General features: G+C 42.3%; 1 protein-coding gene across 1 annotated transcript in view; it reads right to left on the bottom strand.

Annotated features, from left to right (window-relative positions):
• The window catches only part of LOC139666092 (kinesin-like protein KIF26B), a gene marked incomplete at its 3' end in the record, with an annotated part of 93896 nt that overhangs the window by 10883 nt on the left and 62407 nt on the right, over positions 1-20606 (bottom strand). Inside the window, exons 6-11 of the mRNA XM_071545198.1 lie at positions 11635-11850; positions 10772-10865; positions 5995-6140; positions 5306-5422; positions 3334-3520; positions 1663-1864 (exon numbers count right to left, since the gene is read on the bottom strand). Coding sequence (XP_071401299.1) covers positions 1663-1864; positions 3334-3520; positions 5306-5422; positions 5995-6140; positions 10772-10865; positions 11635-11850 — 962 coding nt within the window. The remainder of the gene's footprint in view (positions 1-1662; positions 1865-3333; positions 3521-5305; positions 5423-5994; positions 6141-10771; positions 10866-11634; positions 11851-20606) is intronic.

Raw genomic sequence — 20606 nt, 5'->3', positions numbered from 1 at the left:
TTATTCACTGACAAATAGCCTAAACTGCACTGCTGCATTCAGAGCTATACTGCTAACTTCATACTCTCTGCTTGCCAGCCTCACCATCACACATGCTCTCTCTCTCTCTCTCTCTCTCTCTCTCTCTCTCTCAAGACACTGCAACCACCTCCCTGGGGGGGGGGGGGGGCGATAGCATCGGCTAGGAAAAAACAATCGTCGATCATCTGTTCAATCGCCGATATATGATCCAATCGCCAATCAGCACAAGCCTATGTCCAATACTCTAATAATCAACTGGCATAGAATTGCCCGTTACCTAGCAACAGCAGTGGATCAAGATGGTGGGGCTAATGGCTGGCACTGAAAACGCCAATCTACTCTTTTTATTAATCGGTATTATTAGTGTTGTATATCCTCCTGATCACAGCCATGCATTGACAGACTTTATACCAGTTTCCAGTGACAGCCATGTTGACTCCACAGTCCTTCATGGCCTTTACTCTGTAACTTGCAATTCAGTACTGATCTTTAGATGTTGCATTCTTGATGATGTTATGGACACCATTGTTACAGATTTGCAGCCAGTACTTCTTGTTTATAGAGAAGTGGCAGTGACATGGTGCCGATTATATGTCCAAACTCCTTTCCTAGCTGAACGTAAAACAGCAGAGTCACAAACCGCAGGCAGCACCAGCTCTGGCACCAGTGAGATTTGATTTAGTCAGCATTTTTGTTCAGAATTCCAGCATTAGGTGGCAGGGTGTTTTGCAATATAAATGTAAGGGCTGGTGATTAAATTAACCAAGCATGGAGCGCAGAGCTGCACGGCCCTAAGGAGAGTAAAAAAGAGAGAGTGGAAGAGCTAGAAGGAAGGAAGGAGAAAGGGAGGAAATAGATGGTGGGAGAGGTAAAATTTAGAGAGTGTAGTCTAGTCCATATACTCTCTGGGCAAACTAAACATTATTACACTAATTATACTAAATATTATAGCTCTACTTACTATTTCTTGTTCCACTCCTCTGCCTCTAAGCTTTCTTTTTTTTCTGTTTTCCATTTTCCTGTTTTGTTTCTTTCTACCTGCTTCACTGGTTACGTCTATCTTCTGTCTCCCATCTCTCTCTCTCTCTCTCTCTCTCTCTCTCTCTCTCTCTCTCACTCTCTCTCTCTCTCTCTCTCCCTCTCTCTCTCTCTCTTTCTCAGCTAGTTGGCCAAATGAATGTGATGAATATGTAACAGCAGCTGTTGTTGTTTATAACATTAGCTCCCCCAAAACCTGAAGCATCTTAATAGACTTCTCCGCTGCTTTCCTTTCCTCTACTTACCTCCAAAACATCCTCCTTTCCTCTTCATCTCTCTCTTCACTGCTCTCCTCCCTTCTTTCTCCAAAGCACTGTTAATTGGCCTCTCATATCCTCTCATCTTTTCTCCTTTCCTCTTCTCTACTCCCCCTTTCTTCTCCTTGCTTTATTCAAAGCATCTTAATGCATCCCTCCACTCCTCTCTTATCTTTCTCTAAAGCATCTCTCCTTTCCTCTCCTCTCCTCTCTTCTCCTCTCCACAATTAATATATTAAGCGAGAAGAGAGAGAATGCGTTCCCACACACTGTGCACACACACACACACACACACACAAAAACATACAGTATATACATACACACACATCTGCACACACCAACTTACTTGTATGGGATGTGCTTGCTGCCATTGACCAGCGCCAAGATCACGTTTCCAAGGGCGGAGAGCGAAAGGCAGAGAGGGGCCGAGCTTGGGGAGGAGCTCTCCCTGCTCCTCCCACCTCCTCCTCCTCCTCCTCCTCCACCAAGTACTTTGACATCGCAGCTGCCCAGGTCCAGGAGGTGCAGGCGACTGCGACCTCCTGACACTGGAAAGGGAGAGGAAGGGGGCAAGAATGGAGGAGGGAAGACAGATGAGAGGGATGGGGAGGTAGAAGGAAAAGGAGAAAGTCAAGCAACTGAAAAAAGAAAAAAAGTTTAGTGATCATTTTGCCACCATAAGCAACACCTAACAGTCATGTTGCGTTGTGTATGCGTTACATACTATCAAAGTTAATAAAGTCAATAAAGAAGTCCATTCATTTGTGAGGGAAAAAAAAATCTTCATCCCTATGAATGAGAAGATAAGATGAAACCCTTTGGGGGCATTGGGTCGTTGCTGCAGAAAATGTAATAAGATGCATGGATTTGTTTGCAGTTGTTACTTACAGTATTGATACTTACTATAAATATGGATTACTGTATGTATACATATAACATTATAAAAATATAGCAATCTGATATGATGGTAATTTTGGGAGTATGTTTAATTTTGGGAGTAATTTTGGAGTTACTTGATGGGAAACTTGGTGAAATTTAGCTCAGCTGAGGTTTAAACTATTAAAAATGTAAACTGTATGAGTCAGAGATATGTGAAGACAGGTTAGGAACGGTGTGTGTTCCCAAGTTAGTTGTTAATGTCAACATCTATTTAAAGAATAGTCCTGTCATCACACCAAGCATCCTCACTCCCTGCATGTGATCTCGCTCTTGCTCTCTCTCTGTCTCTCTCTCTCTCTCTCTCTCTCTCTCTCTCTCTCTCTCTCTCTCTCTCTCTCTCTCACACACACACACACACACACACACGCTGCCTCTTTCTCTCACACACGCACCCATACGCACACACTGACAGGCACTATTATCGCTGTGATATTTTGGTCAGACGTTTGTCACAGTCTTTCTTTGTCAAACACACACAGAAGCTCACACTACCAGTACATTACCACTGAGTTTATTTATGTAGACAAGTGTGAATGGGTGATATGTCGGTGAATTAATCTGAAAGGAAAACTGGCAAAGATATGTTCAGGCTGTCAGGGTCTGTGCAGGTATGTATGCACCTCTGCCAAGAATCTGATGCTTCATATGAGATCTATCTATTGATCCATAAGGACTATATATACAGTGTATATGGGTGAATATACTGCCTGACTCCTTTGTTTGTCTTTTCCTTGTGGTATTAGAATATATATGGCATGTGCATGACAGCATGTGCTCTACTTTATTATTAATAGAAGTAGTAGTCACAGTAGGCTACCTGTAGTAGCTAGTAGTAGTAATAGTTGTTTTACTGACCCTTTCGTTTGCCCTTAATAATGATTATTACCATTACTATTATTATTATTATTATTATTATTATATTTATAATTGTTATTAGAAATAGTAGTTAGTGGTAATGACAGTTGCAGTAGTATTAGTATTAGTTTTAATGTTTTGGTATTAGTATTTGTAATAATAGTAGTAGTAATGGTAGCACTAGCAGTGTTGGCACTAGCAGTAGTGGTAGTAGAGTACTTACTCCCTCCTTTGCCCGTCTTTTCCATGCGGTACTGGTATATGTGTAATGTAAACAGCATGTGGGAGTTTCTGTGTTCTTCTTCAGTGGTGTTGGGGCGTTGGCTGCTGTGGCGTGCTGCTATGGCCGCATCCAGAAACCAAGCTGCCTTCTCCGGGGTCGGGGCACGCAGTTCTGACTGGTTCTGAAGCTGTAAGATGTGGGGGAAGAAAAAAGGAGAGCGGAGGGGGAGGGGGAAGAGGTTAGCGTGTGTGTGTGTGTGCGTGTGTGTGTGTTCTGCAATGGTTGCCTGGTCCAGGAGCCAGGCTGCCTCCTCTGGGATTGGTGGCAGTAATTCTGATCTGGACTGCAGGAATGGGCAGCTTGTGTTTATACTCGTAGCATGTGTGTGTGTGTGTGTGTGTGTGTGTATGGGTGCGTAAGTCTTTTCTGCTAAAGTGACTAAGAACCAGCCCCTAGTCACACATATCATGACCATGGTTATGTCTGCAGGCTAATGGTGCGAATGTTTAGCAGCCTTGGACATGGTGATGAAGCGTCAGTGAACTTGAGGATAGTGAAGCTCCCGAAGACAAGAGACAGACAGCTGAGAAGACTTTAGCTCTCATTGGTAGCCTGGCCATGTGGAGACTCTCCTTTAGACACTGTTTACCTGCCCAGAAGTGTCCAAACATTGATAAAACCTTGTACTATGTGGATCCACATAGTGTACCGGTCTGATTGGTGTATTCAAATAAAGCATTTATAATTTGCCTGCATGTATGGGAGAAAGAGATAGAGAGAAACAGAGAGGAGTGAGAGAAGAGATTGGCTGTGTGTGTGTGTGTGTGTGTATATGTGTGTGTGTGTGTGTGTGTGTGTGTGTGTGTGGTTGCAGTTATACTGTATATTTATAGGATTAGAGTGTCTCTGATACAAGCGCATCTGTGTAATCCTTAACTAATCTGACATAATCTCATCAGTAATGATATCCTGCAGTACCACACACAGACACACCCACACACACACACACACACACACACACGCACGCAGACTGTCACGTAGTCTCTCTTTTACTTTTACACACATGCACACACACACACACACACACACATACACACAAACCCATCTACAATCTCATCCTAATGTTCACACTAAGTGGTTCCACGGTGATGATTCAGTAGTCTAGTGGTTTATGGGAATACCACATACTGTTGTTTCTCCAGCCACTGACTGTTCACCAGGTTCACCCAGAAGGAGCTACCACCTTGTCTAAAAGAATTGGAATAAAGACAGTTTATTTTTTGAGAGTGCTGACTCTCCTGTCAGTTTTTTCATGTCTGACATCGTCTTTCTTTAGTTCTGACATGAACCAGCCAGGAGCAGTTGTTTTAAAAAAATATATATATATAAAAAATGATGTATTTCTGAACCAGGTATTTAAAAAACTATGAAAAAATATGACTCATTTTGCATACTTTGTACACATTTAGTTTGTCTGTGTGTGTGTGTGAGAGACAGAGCAGGACAGAGAGAGAGAGATAAGGCACTCTAATAGCATACTAAAGCTCTTATACTCTACCTGCTGCTCTGAGGTGAGTGTGTGTGTGAGGTATGTACGTTATCTATGTGTGTGTGCATGTGTGCGTCCCATGGCTGTTAGCTAGCTAGCTAAGACAACAGAGAACTGCCTGAGGCTAGAGACACAAAGGTAAAGCATGCTGATACAAGGCCTGAGGCTGTTCACACACACATGCGCACACAGACACACACACACACACACACACACACACACACACACACACACACACACATACACAGTTCCTTCTACACTAGCCTCATCACAGAAAGTATAGTAATGTCCTAATGCTGCTGTGAGCTGCAGTGTGTGTGTGTGTTAGAGACAAAACGAGAGAGTGTACATCTGTGCCCATGTGTGTGAGTGAGAGTGAGAGAGAAAGAAAGAGAGAAAAAGTGTTTGTGTGTGTGTGTATACCTGCATGCCACAGATGGGGTCTTCACACAGATACACTCCAGGTGACTGTCCATCCTGTAAGCTCCCTGTAGCCACTTCAGACAGCAAGTCCTTCAGGTTCTCCTCTTTACCCCAGACCTAGACACACACACACACAAACACACACACACACACACACACACACACACACACACACAGAACTCAGTGTCGTAGATAGATCATGTAATGTAATGATGTAGTTTACTGTAGATAGCAGTAGTCACTTCATGAACTGGTAAAACTGATCCATGTGTAAATACCGTACAAAATCCATTAACAGCCTTTATTTACCTCAACAAAAGAGCGAAACAGGCTATTATTGGAGACAGGCCATCATTTCTTTTGGCAGGTCCACAATACCCAGTGTGCCCAAAAGTGAGAGAAATGTGCTGCACAAATGTATACAATTTCCTTTTAGACCTATAAGAAAGTGCAGAAAGTGGATGCACACCTAAATCTTAATGAGATGCAGACTCTCAGAAAACTAGTACACAATAAAGGAACCTGACTAAGGCTTTCATGCCGAAACCCTGGTCCTTCTTTAACAAGGACACCGATAGACATGAAGCAGCCTACACAGTTCAGCAGTGTTGCAGGGAGGAAACTGTAACAGTACCAGTAGAAGTCTATAGAGAACAAATTCAAATTGAGGTCCCGTCAGTAACACTGACCTCGACTGCCGAGACACGGACAGAGAAGCGCGCTCCCGTTTTCTCCTTCCTCTCGTTGATGAGTTTAAACAACCAGGAGATGGCACAGGGGATTATACCCAGAGTCTGAAGAGAGTCATCACGACCAATCATAGTGTAGGATTTACCTAGAGGACGGATGGAGAGAGACAGAAAGATAGAAAAAGCCAAGAAAAAGAGAGAGAAAATACAGTCATCAAAAAGCACATCATCATAAAAGATTTTCATGGAAAATTACTTTCTATGAATGCGTGTGTCAATGCATGTACTTCAGCTAGAAACCAGGCATGAAATTAGCGTGCTTGAGTGAGTGTGCAAGTGTGTGCGCACGTATGTGTACCCCCCACCGAGCCTCCAGACCTGTCCCTTTGAGCCACAGGATGCCGATGCCCCCCCACCCGCTCTGGCTGTCAGGCATGGGAGATCAAACACACATCTAAACAAAGCCATATGTCACATCTACACCGACACATACACACAAACAGAGGATAGCAATGACATCAAAAGCCTGACTCCTGTGATGCAGGGTAGAGAAACGTGTGATTTATTCCAAGATTACATGGAGAGGAGGTTGGCAACGACATTGTAATGTTCCATTGTTCTCCCTCACTGGTTCCTGGAGCTACTAGTCTTTCTGTCATAAGAAGGATGCGTTTCATGATTTGTGACAAATAATTTCTCAAAGTCACACTGAAATTAAAACTGACTTTTTCATACTTTTTTTTTTTTTTTTTGGCTCATTCTAACTATCATACCATACACTTATTTGACAATTTATGCCAAAAAAATTACAGCAGTTTTATTTTATTATAATTTTTATTGTATTTTTATATTAAAATCTAATTAATTTTACTTCCTGGAAAAGGGGAAATCTTAAGTGGTGACTTGTGTACCAGGAGGCATACGTGCATTCAAATTGCAACCAATAAAACCATCACAGATTTTTTGACAATCCCGCCCCTCTGCCCCTCCCATCAAATAAAACTGCCTTTCTCTATTGAACTGATATCCCATTGGGTTACACATGACCCCTTCCTGTGTTATATCCCGGCCCAATAGCCATTTTCAACAGGAGATGCATCACATTAAGGAAGCTAGACGTTTCGTTGTGACTATAAAAAATACACTCTCATCAAAACTAGGGGAGATATACACTCTCATCAAAAAGTGTTGTATAGTACCAGAAACTGTCTCTTTAGCTATGTTTCATAGTAGAACCCTTTTTGGTGCAGTAAAGAACCCTCAAGGAATGCATGAAATGTGGCAAATCAGTGGTATAAAAAAACTGTGTAAGAATCACACTGAGTACTTTAATCTGATTTAATGGATTTATCATTTTTCCCACGTCACAGCCGAGGGCATCACAAGGCACATTCAGGTCAGGCAGTCAAATTGATCCAGTTGGGCCAGAACAGGGTCTATGTAAGTAATGTGATTAAAGTAACTCATTACTTTGCAACACATTACTTCCAACACTGGCTGTTCTGTGGTGAGGAGCTGGATACCTGGCCGACACACTGGAACTACAACCGCTTTGACGTAACTTTCATTTTTAAATAAAAAGTCAAAGTAATTTCAATGTATTTCTATCATGAAATTTATTGAAATATCTCACACTGCTCATTTTAAATCACAGCAGTCAGTACAAACAAAGTTGGAGGAGACACTGGCTGACTGGTTATCTGTCTGTCTAAGTGAGAGGAGGAGACAGAGGAGGAGACAGAGACGGACTGGTTGTCTGTCCACATGGCTGAAAGGCTGGTTGAAGAAATGGAGAGACGCTAGCTGACTGGTTGTTTGGAGAAGAGGAGGAGACTGGCTGACTGGTTGGAGTAGAGGAGGAGATATTGGTTGACTGGTTGGTGAAGAGGAGGATATGCTGGTTGACTGGTTGGTTGGTGAAGAGGAAGAGATGCTGGCTGATTGTGTGTGTATGTGTGTTTGTGTGTGCGCATGTGTGTATGTGTGTGTGTGAGTCTTTATGCAATTACACATCTGTGTGATTGTTTATGAGCAGCTCGTAGCTCCATATTGTTTTTTTCTGTTCTAACTATCAGAAGCTGTCAAAAAATGCTAAGACAGCTGACTGTACCACTGGCTAACACAACACAACTACATATTGATGCTCTGCTACAGACAACAGTGCAGCGTGTGTGTGTGTGTGTGTGTGTGTGTGTGTGTGTGCATGTCTGTCTCGTTGCTGGATATTCATCCTAAGCCTTGAGAATAGAACTGTTGATGCTATCAGAGGGTGAACAGGGTGAGATACTATGAGAGAGAGTGAGAGAGACACCAAAGCCAACAAGGCAGCACTGTATCATAAATCTAAAACATACACACGCGCTATTACTCAGTTACCCATAAAAGGATGATCTAAAGCCAATAATCCAATAACCGATAATAAAATCTATCAATCAGAAATGACGTAAAGCCAGAGGATTGAATTAGATTCCTGAAGAATCTTTTTGATATTGAGGTTTATTGTATTACCGCTGTTCCATGAAAATCTTGTTGCACATTTTTTGCCCACACACACACACACAGGCACACACACTGTGTGTGTGTGCCTGTGTGTGTGTGTATGTGTGTGCGTGCGGCACACGTCTGTGTCTGAGTCTCTATGTGTGTGTGTGTCTACAGCCAAGGGCCACAGAGCCAAAGATAAATGCTCCTTGTATTTCTTTCCCCATTTTAATTAGAAAAAAGGTAATGCCTTTATAACGCAGCCTCATTAAGTCCCATGGCCCCAGGTGAGCTATAACGCAAAGAACTGTCTCATCTGCTGCTACAGTGGCAGCCATTTAAAGCCTATCTAGCAAGGTCAGGGGAACTTCATAGCAATACTAAAATCATATATCCATAACAGTAAAATTGATTGAAAGAGCAAACTGTCTTGTGATGAATCTTTAAAGTATATAAAAGCCCTTGCAGTGTCTCAGCCAGCACACCCAGTCATGTGTATCACCCATCATGACTGACACCAATCACAACCCAACACTGACAATAAGACGCTATATTTATGCTGAGTGGTTCACACTAACACTTGCTGCTACTTTTACTTCTTAGCCAGGTCTTAATCAGGGTACGAAATTTACTTTTTTTTCCAGAGGGAATACTTGTGTGGCCATTTTTAAGGGCATTTTGGTCTTTTTCACCCAGTCATAGTCTCCCACAAATCACCTACAGTGGCCCACGAGGGACAGCAGTCACTTGCATGTGTGAATTTGACAACAAAAAAATTTGAGCGCAATGAGATGCAAAAAAGAGATATTATCTTGCCCCTTCATTTTTATCTTATGAAGTTTCAAGGGCATTTTTGCCCAGATTATTGATGAAGCTTCCCTCCACCTCCCCAGCCTCCACTTGTCTACTCTATTATCTAGAGAGGCTGTCTACTGTGTATGTGACGGTTATGTTGACTATATCGTCATCAGGAGGATGTGCATCTGTTTGTTTGGTTCTATACAGTATGTGCCATTTGGGGGGGGGGGGGGTGTTGGTGGGATTTGTGTGTTTAAAGCCAAATACAACTGTATACTCTCACATGAGAAAGATTTTACGACTGAATCATGATTTTGCGTGTGCCTGAATTCACCTTTTCTATGGACTTTACAAGTGACTAATTCCCTGCACAGTGGTGTGCATGTTGTCTTTTATTTTTGCTAAGTGTAACTGCATTACTATTCGTTCCAGTGAACGGTCTGACCTTCAGAACAGGAGTGTTCCCTGCTGAACTGTCTGCTTTTGTCCTAACTCTAACTGCCTGAATGAAAGTCACAAGCCAAGGAGGATAAAACTGCTTGTATGTACAGGGAAACACTTGGCAGGGCCTGACCCAGGGTTAGATTGTGTGTGTGTGTGTGTGTGTGTGTGTGTGTGTGTGTGTGTGTGTGTGTGTGTGTGTGCGTGTGTGTGCGTGTGTGTGCGTGTGTGTGTGTGTGTGTGTGTGTCTCTCTGCTTGTTTGTCTGTCTGTCCGTCTGTCTGTCTGTCTGTTTGGTTCTTGTACTCTGTTCTGTGAACATGGACATGATCAAGGAAGAATGGTTGTTGAAAGGCTTAAGACAGACGTGTGCCTGTGTGTGTGTGTGTGTGTGTGTGTGTGTGTGTGTGTGTGTGTGTGTGTGTGTGTGTGTGTGTGTGCTTGTATGGGTCCAGACATGTTCCAGTGTGCAGTGAGGGGTCCTGACCCTTGTTAAGTCAGCCTCTCTGAAAACCAGCTTCAGAAGGATTAGAGAGAGAAAAGGAAGACAGAAAGACACAAATAGAGAGAGGGAGAGCGGGCAGACTGAGAATGCTTTCAGCTTCAACAGACACTAATCCTCTTCTTTCTCTCTCTCTCTCTGATAGTTGAGGGCCAATGGAGAGACAAGCCAAGCCAGTGAAAGACTGTCACACTGACAGTCAGACACACACACACACACACACACACACACACTAACAATGATTCACAGGCCAGAAATGCTCTGATTTTGTGGCCCATGTGTTTGATTGCGTGAGTGAGTGAGAGACAGAGAGAGAGAGAGTGAGAGACAGAGAGAGAGAGAGTGAGAGACAAGTGAGAGAGCGACAAAGAGAATGCTTGTGTGTGTGTGTTTATGTGTATGCATGTGTGTACGTGTGTGTGTGCGTGCTCACAAGTGTGCATGTATGTGTGTGCGCATGCAAATTTATGTCCATGACAGTGTACATATATTTGTATGTATATGTCAATGTGTCAGTCTATGTGTGTGTGTGCGTTTGTGTGTGTGTTTGTGTTACCCAGCTTGGAGTGTCCAAAGCAGAAGACACAGCCATCTGCTCCATTCACCACCGACTGAATCACCTCGGCAACCGTTCCTGCACACACCTCCGCCTAGCAACAAGCAGACAGACAGAGAGAGAGAGGAAGAAAGACTTAGGAAGAGGGTTAAGTCAAATTAAATACCTAAAAGTACAGATACAGACGGCTACAGCTAACCGGTGAGTGTTGATACCATTCTTTACACCTCTTAGCATTGAAAGGTTATCAGTTCTTACCATTTTACAGTCTGTTGACAGTAGTTACAGCTACATCTTACTGTTAACATAGCTATCTTCACATCGTGTCAACAAGAATACAAAAAAGACACATATATGTGTGGTTGTGACCGCAAGGCCCAGGAATATGGATTCAATACTAAAAAAAGGATCTTTATTGAAGACCGCCATGAGCTACGTGTTTCGCATACAGTTTCATCAGGCTTATCCATATTATTTTTTTTGTGTTGAATCAATAGTCCTGGGCCTTGAGTGTGCGGTTACAAACACACATACTGTATATGTGGAGTTTTTCACTTTATCTTGGATGACCTTGCAGCCTCCAGCAACTACGAGTATATGCTGTGCACAAAGCCTTATCTTTTTTTTTATTTAATACAGAAAAGATGTTTACATTTAGTTCATAGACAGTCTAAAAGTAAGTGGTTTGGATGGAAAACTACAAGTACGGAAAGGTCGTGCAATTTTCCTCCTAAAACCAGCTTGTCTGTGTGTATGTATACTTTTTTTTTTAAGAAATCCTTATTTTTCACTGCACTCCCATGAAAGGTTTCCTATCAACATGGCATCCTTTGTTCTCCAAACTCTTCAAACATTTCCCTTACCTGCGATGCGTCATGAGGGAACGCAGCATCAAAAGTAAACATCTTCGGAGGGACCTGATTGGCTCCTGCCCTTTTCTGGGAGGCGGCCCCTGGTGCCTGATTGGCTGAAGGGTCCATGATAGTGATCTGTTTCTTCCTGGGATCCACTTTAAGGAAGGAACTGGACTCAGCTGCGTCAGACTGAGACACTGGACACACACGCACCATGACTTTCACCTGAGGGTAACACACACACACACACACACACACACACACACACACACACACATAGATATTCAAATAATTAGAATAGAATAGAATAGAATAGAATAGAATAGAATAGAATAGGACACGTTCAGAAGAGACATAGGCAAGATTATCTTGGAGCAATACAAACATGGATCCAGATGTTAAAAAGAAAATTCACCCTTAAACCAGCTCTTGCACTGGTTTGTTTTGTCATATAATCTTCAAAGTGGAAATCTGTTATCTATCTGATCAGATACTGTAGAAGCCATGGAAACAAGGCCGTAATCAACAGCCACAGGACACACACATCCTCATGCACATGCAAATGTTATTGCAGCTTAAAGTGGTAGTCCACAAGATTCTCGCGGTGACATTTTGGGTGCTAAACGCTCATTACTGTGGTGTTTTTGCACTGAACGCCTCATAGATCACTCGTCAATCAAACACCAGTGTCATCAGTGCTGTGACGTATTTTTCCTTCAATTTTCTGTTGATGGAGTGTGAGTTTCTGTAGGTGGCGCTCTTTTCTTTTTCTTTTCAGCCATGGTGGCTATCACTGCTCATGCTAACTGCTCAGTTCTTCTTCTGTTTATTCCAAACCAGCGTTCACTTCTTGTGCACCTGAAGAGTTTCCCCAGGAAAGACCTACTCTACACTGGGGATTGTTGCTTTAATGCTTTATGTTACGCAAAATATGTTAGTACTGTACATGTACTGTACGTTTTGAATGGTTTAGTTGACTGTACAGGTTTCATATTTAAATGTACTGTAGGCTTGTTACTAGAAGGCATCTGACCTCACCTGAACCTCAGCAGCACTGTGACTCTCAAAGAGCTACATCACTCAGCTGTTTAGTTCTTTTAAGACTTACATGGAGAGGTACACATGCGCTCGCTCTCTCTCTCTCTCTCTCTCTCTCTCTCTCTCTCTCTCTCATCCTTCAGTGCTTTTCTCTCCCTCCACTCTCCCCCTTTACTTCTCTCTTTCGTTGTCCCTCTCTTTCCTCTCTAACCTAAATCCCTCTCTTTTTCTCCCTTCACCACTCTCTCTCTCTCTCTCTCTCTATTAACTCCCTGCCACACATCAAAGCCTGAAGTGTAGGAATCCTATTTTAGCTTTCTCTACTCCCTTTGCTCTTCCTTTCCTCCCACTCCTGTCACAAGCTGTTAGCAGTCACATTTCCTGCCTGACAGCTGCTGTTGTTTTCTTTGATATCGGAGGGAAGAAAAAGCTGCGTCATCGAATCCCAGTCTGTTCCAGAACAGTCTAACAGATAAACAACTTCTCTCTCTCCGAGTTGAAGGTGTTTGAAAGTTTGAGGTACTGTACTTTCTAGCGGTCTATTCTCTCTATCTCTTACTGTCAGCCTTGGTCTGTCTCTTCTCATCTGGGTGAATCATTCTCTCTCTGTCTCTCTCGTTCTCTTGTTCCATCTCCCTCACTGTATCCATCTGTCTCTCGGGCCGATTTACGACAGATTTGCCCATCCTGACAATTGGTGGGGGGAATCCTGATAGGATAGGATAGGAAGTTTATTGTCCTCGAGAGGAAATTCTTTTCATATAACACAACATTCCATAAATACAGAAACCACAGACATTAATGTAAATTACAAACATACAGACATTTCCAACATTTCCAAACAGTAATTCTATAGAGGGGGAGAGGCTTGGCTGATAGGAGGCTCGGTTGGGAGCGATGGTCCACACAGATTATCTGATGCTGTGAAGGATTTGCAGATTCAATCTTAACCACAGCAGTCTCCTCACAGACTCCAAGCCGCCCCCATCACATCGAACATGTTTGATATTTACGACCCGACGTCTGGACGGTCCGGAAGTGTGTGGGAATCACAGATTTATTCCAAGAGCAGAGACTGCAAATATCCAATGAGAGCCAAGTTTTGTTAGATTAAAAAAAGTGTCTCGCCCAGCTGTTCACATTTAAGAGTTGTATTAAAAAGTTAGATGAATGATAATAATGCTTTACTATTTAAGGTCCTTGAAATTAGAAGCTTTGGGAACCCCTGTCCTAGTATGAATGTGAGTTACTAACTGGGCTAACTTTACCTTTTTTCTGATGAAGCCTACTCACCTCCAGCTCTCATCTCTCTAGCCACAACTTTACCCAAACTATGTTTATGTGTTTTGTTTGTTGTTGTGTTTTTTTTGGTAAAAATCTACTTAAAAAAAGCTTAGACAGGTAACAAAAAACAGCTATTGGTGTATCTTATATTCCTGGGTCAATTTTTCTTATTCTCATGGATAACTAGCTATCTATCTAAAACATCAACAGTAAATGTTGGTAAAGGTTTTGGTGTCTCTCTATTGACACGTATAACCCACAGCTGAATGCAACAAGTCCACACTCCTTTTTTGGGGGTTGTCAAAAGGCATTCTGGGAAATGTAGCAGATCACTGACTGACGTAGATGTAGGCGAGGTAAGTGAGTATGACAATAAAGTAAATTACAGCACTTCATCACAAAAAGACTCCTGGAATGTACTGAACATCACAGATTGATGGCACATAACAGTTAAGAGTATCTGAGGGTGGAATTTTCTTTTAATGCACATTGCATTAATGTTCATATTAAAGAGAGGGTCACGAGTTCCTGCAAGATTAGAGGTCCTGACGTCCGTGACAAATCCAGAGTCAGTAGGATAATCACAGTTATGTTTTTAAATGTGTGATACCAAGTCCTTGCCTCATCATCTAGTGTGAGCATATTATGACTGAGAGACAAAAAGACCCATCATTATATATGTGATGCGATGCATTTTCAAAATCGGGTTTTATATCCTCTAGTGTGTCCCCAGTGCTGAGGTGCAGGGCAGATGAAAAGATTACTGTGTTTCCTTAACTATGCAGCTGTTAAGAGAGAAGGAGAGGGAGGAGAGAAGATCTTTTGTCAGTGTTTGCTTGTTAGCGCAGATGAATCATCGTCTGAAGTGTGATTCCACTCCGCTTCCAGTTAAACGCTACCATGGGATTACGAATCACGCAGCGTTCCCCAAACGCTCCAAACTGCACTGAAACAACCTTCACAAAAACACACCATGAAGGGGGAAATGTTGCAATGTTAAACTAAGGATTTATTCACATAAATTCATATTTAGCTGTGAGCATCATAGGTAAAACGATAGGTAAACTATGCAGTCGGTGACCAAAAGGAAAACAACTACTAATTTAACCTCAAAATTATGAATTAACCTTATTTTCATGTCTTACCATAATGTATACTATGAATTTAGACCACTGACTTGGAAATGTGTTTAAACTTTATTTCACAAGTAAACTACCCTCCACTGCATTATTGTGCTGTTACATAATATCAATGAACTACATACTGCAAAAAGATTTTAAATTTGCATGTTTTTTGCTACAAATTATTTGCTATAAATTATTTCATGGCCCTGGAGCAAAGAGCCACAGGCATACAAGAATGATGTCATGTCATACTGAACGAACAGGAGTCACTATGGAGCATCTTAAATGATACATGTAAATGTGTTGTAAAAAATAAAAGCATAAAAGCCTGCTGGTAACTAACATATCCTGTCACGTAAAAGCATGAAGGCAAACAGTAAAATTATAAGAGCTCTTTCTATGCTGCACTCAAGCACACACTCTTTGTCGCACACACACACACACACACACACACACGCACACACAAGCACACACACCTAATACAACACATTAACAGGCTTTCCTTTGGTTGCATCATTAAATGACCATAGGCCATCTTTGACAGTTGGTTCAATAAACTGTATGTGTGTGTGTGTGTGTGTGTGTGTGTGTGTGTGAGAGAGAGAGAGAGAGAGAGAGAATATGTGTTTGTGTTAATGCCTTGCTCAGATGAAGGTGATGGGCGTGTGTATATTTAAATGTGTTTGCGAGTGTGTGTGTATGCGTTCATGCATGTGGGTGTGTGATAAATCCAGATGCCACCTGAATACAATAAATGAGTAACCTTGGCAACCTGGGTAACCTGGGATACTGAGGCGTAATGTCAGGTCAACACTTGATCTTAAAAGAAGATCCCCTCGCAATACACACATACACACACACACACTCTCACACTTAGATCCAGAGCTGCGCCCTCTCCTGACCCCAATAAAAGAGCCCATCACATCAGTAAGAGCCCGAGGGGGAAGGATTTTACCGTTGCGCGCTTTACAAGGCGTAACTCATAAAGTCCTCCCCCCTGAGAGCCCATTTCCTCTTCATGTCTGAGAGTGTGAAAGGTAAGAGAGGGTTAGGTAAGAGTGTGCGTGTGTGATGGCAAGAGGTATAAATGGGGCTATACTGCTATTCACAGTGTCCCTTTTTCAAAATATTGAGGGTGTGTGTGAGATGGCAATAAGGTATAAACAGGACCATTAACCGCTATGTCATTCTCCTTTTTTCAAACTATCAAGGGTCTATGGTGACAATTAAAAAAACAAAACATCAGAATTGATGCATCGGAGCCAAAGTTATGCTATTTGTAAGTGACGCCATTTTTCATTCTCACTGAGGGAATGACTCAGTCCATCATAATAAATAGTACAGCATCCAGACGGCTGGACAGCATTTGTGGCAATGCTGCAAACATTCAGTAGATCTCAGGCTTTATCAGAAAAAAATTACACCTTTTGGTTCTGATAGAGCCTGAGTCAAGATGAAGTGTATGTGCGTGTCTTTATACGCATGTGTGTGTGTGTGTGTGTGTGTGTGCCCACAGTATTCTCAGAGGATCTCTGGCCTAGTTCCACTGGTGAATCAATACATGTGGCAAAGAGCCATGGCCAATATGACATGCAGACACACATGTACATACACACATATGCATGGGAGAACATAGAAACCACACAAAGCTAATGGACTCTTTGTTCTGGTTAATGAAAAACACAAAAAGAAATATGGGGGTGGGGGGGCGGGGGGATGAAGAGAAAGGCTGAGGCAGTGATTTGTCTTGTTATTTGTTTTGGGAGAGATGAAGGGAGAGCAGGCGAGAGAGAGAGAGGGAGAGAGAGAGAGAGAGAGAGAGAGAGAGAGAGAGAGAGAGAGAGAGAGAGGGGTCTCTAACAAACCAACTCCCCAGACACTAACACAACACTCCCACAGTGATCTCATTGCACTCTCGCCCTCTTTCTCCATCTCTCTAGATCTCTGTTCATCACTTCATCTCTCTCTTTACCTCCCTCTCTCCTTCTCTCTCTCTCTCTCTTTATTTAGCTCTCTCCCCCTCCATCCTTCAGTCTCTAGCTGGCTCTCTCTTCCTCTCTCCTCTTCTCTCCACCACTCCTCCCCCCACACCACACACCTTTCTCAGTCTCCCTTTTTGTTTCTCAACACATAGACCTCTCCCTTCTCTCTTTACCTTTGCTCGATATCACTGTCCACCCACTCCATTTCTCTCCATTTTCTCTTTGTCCCGTTTCTCTCCTCTCCCTGTCTCTCCTTCTCTCCCTTCCCCATAACAAACGACAAGACAAATCGCAGCCTCTCCCTATTATCCATTCTTTACTTTTTCTCTTTCTCTCACACTTCATGCTGCAGTGAATACTAATGCTAGGAGGCGGGCGATCAAGAGTGAAACAGATTAGAGAAAAGACAGAGAGAGCGAGAGAAAGAAGGAGACGGTAGAGAAGTGAGTCCTGTCTGTGAATATTTTAACAGTGTGTTAACTCTTAAGCAAAACATTTGTATCTACGCTCTGCAGTAGCGCCTGTGTGTCTAAGCCTGTGTGAGATTTGATTCCTACTCTCTTCATACTAATATTTATGCAGTGAGTCTGTCCTAAAGCACAATCCCACTGTGTTTGACATGTACATGTAGGTCTGATGTTATTATTGGTCTAATAGACCCTCTTTTTTTTTTATCTTTATTCAGCGATGGTTTGCTGAGCAGGCTCTTTTTCAGCAACACCCTGCATCACAATAGATGCATTTACATGGAGCTTTTTATTCCACTAATAATCCCAGTCAGTCAAAGCCCAGTCAGAATAAAAATGCCTTATGTAACCACCTCAATCAGAATAAACTGGCCCATTCTGAACGAAATTTAATTGGTTCATTTGATTATTTCATAATCTGTGACATCAATGACATTTACTTTTTTGCGTGAGAAGTTGAATCGTTGCGGGTGCAAAACAAAACATCTGTTGCTGACACTTTTTGAGTTGTACGTTCTGATAAAACTGTTGCTTCATCTTAAAGCAATAACGGTGCCAAGCGTCCGACGCACGTCCATCTTTTAAAAACATACGCCCATGTTAGAGTGCTGGATTCTGCCAGAAACTTTTATTCTGATTACATACTGTGGAGCATGTAAACGCACACCATGCGATCCTTTTAGTTAGTGCTCATGTAAACACTTGTGGGGGAATATTCAATCAGAAGGATTTCATTCAAAATGAAAAAATATGGCTCATGTAACCGCAGCTACTCATATGTTAGACACCTCATAGCTGCCCAGTACAACCACTGCCTTCTACTGTTGGCCACTGAGCAGCTCCACTGGAGCAGTTTGGGGGTTAAGTGCCTCACTAAAGGGAGACGGCAGATGTTGAGGCAGGGGAGAGAGCCACAAATTGTAACTCCCCACCCTGACTTTCCCAGACATTAGTGCTACTCTTTTATCTTTTGTATCTCTTGTCTGTACTTTTGCACTTTTTAATTGTAAATCTTTTACTGTATTTTTTATTACTCTGTAAAGCACTTTGAATTGCCTCAGTGTATGAAATGTGCTACACAAATAAAGCTGCCTTGCCTTTCCTTGCTTTGCCTAAATGCGTCTTAAACACGTTGACACAAACCTATAGGCCTACTTAAACACAAATGATGAAACTTTATTAATAACCTAAAAGGAGTCAAATTTTTTCTGATAAATGGACTTGACTGGTAACACACTCTTGATAGAGAGCTTCCTGTTCCTCCTCTTTGCGCACCACATTAAACCACAATGAAGGCTTTCGGCCAATTTAGATAAAGGAATTCAGCTAAATAGCAACAAACATTCCTGAGCTGAAAGAGGTTGGTTCAATAGTCCCTCACTGCAGCGCTTCATTACTATTGGCTGGAAAATCAATACAAGACTCAGACTGAGCCCTAATTGGTTCACAAAGACTGTTTCCAGCTGCTGGGATCTTATTAACACACACACACACACACACACAAACACACACACACACACACACACACTGTACATTCACATGGATGCATGCACACACACACACAAACCTGTGTGCGCACATGCAAGCACACACATACATATATACGTAGATAGATAGATACAAATACCATATGGGAATAGCAAGTTCAGGCTTGGGATCAATTCTAATTTTAACTCATTTATTCATTCCAACTCAGTTCACACAGCGATAAGATCCACAAAGGCTGTTTTCAATTAGAAGTATTGCATAGACCTTAGAGCTGTGAGGTGTGTGTTTGCGTGTTCTGTGTTATCCTATTAATTCTGCACTGATGGGCCTCTACATCAAGAAACCACCTCTCTAACAGAAAATGTGAAACAATAGTAAAGCATTATAATTTTGTTTAACTTCAAACCAAAACTGGCCCAGAATGTATTGGTCCAAACAATTAGCCCAAACCACCTCCTGTACCAAAAATATAGATGAAACACTGAGCAGTGTAGCATGGATAAGTAAAGAATGCCTTTGCATAGAGAACTTTAAATGCAAACAAAATCATAGGAAGTGCAACCATCTTCTACAACAGACTGACAGTGGGAATTCGTGCTAACAACTGATCGATCAAGAGCTAAGCTGGATGTTTTTGGATGAAACAATAGTGTTGAAATAGTTGAGAGTATTTGTCAGTAAACTAGCTGGCTAATACTCCTGGTACCAATGTAACTTTCTTACACCTAAGATGTCTGCTGTAGATTTCCATCCCAGCTCTGTGCTGTGTGGACAGACGCTGAAGCATGTTGGGCTCCAGCCAAGGACTGCAGAGCTGCTAACTCCATACTGTCTCTATTAGACTCCATACAAATTCCATCTAGTCACGACAATTCCATAGCAGCCCTGTTTGAAAATGTGCGTGCATACAGTAAGTACACACACACAAACACATACATCTCCCCATCCTTTCCAAAGTATCCACTACTAGTGCTTGTCTATGCCCATCTGTGTGTGTGTGTGTGTGTGTGTGTGTGTACTCATCTATCTCGGTAAAATGCTCCCCAGTCCTGCCAATACTAACAGTATTAATATTTCAGCTACGCGCTGGAACAAAGTGGCTATTGGATTCCCATAACACACTCACTCACTCTCTCACTCACTCACTCACTCATTTAGATACAAGATGCATACACACACACACACACAAACTGTGATATGCCTCCAAAAGGGCACAAAGACACACAGGCAGAAACATGCAGACACACAAATAGGCATGGAGACACACAACTGTCCAAGAAAAATGCACTTGCATATGCGTACGCATACAGACACACACATACACACACACACACACACACACACACACACACACACACACACACAGCCTGTGGCCTGTGAGGGATCTTAGCTGCGATTAAAAATTGATTAGCCGTCATAGTATCATTTTCCCCCAAGGTCAAGTTGAGCTCTGTGAGTGTGTGTGTGTGTGTGGTTATGCGTGCGTGTGATGCCGGCTGCAGAGATGAATAAAACTCCCACAATCCTTCAGTGTCATTCAGGAGAGGAGAGGCACAGAGAGGAGGGATGAGGGGAAGAAAAAGTGAGAGATAAGATTT

This window comes from Centroberyx affinis, unplaced genomic scaffold (assembly GCF_046629955.1).
Source record: "Centroberyx affinis isolate AG114_WGS23_722 - 3 ecotype Tasmania unplaced genomic scaffold, CSIRO-AGI_Caff_v1 ptg004799l_1, whole genome shotgun sequence".
Taxonomy (NCBI): Eukaryota; Metazoa; Chordata; class Actinopteri; order Beryciformes; family Berycidae; genus Centroberyx; species Centroberyx affinis.
The sequence above is the reverse complement of the archived record's forward strand: the minus strand, read 5'-3'. Positions and strand labels throughout refer to the sequence as shown.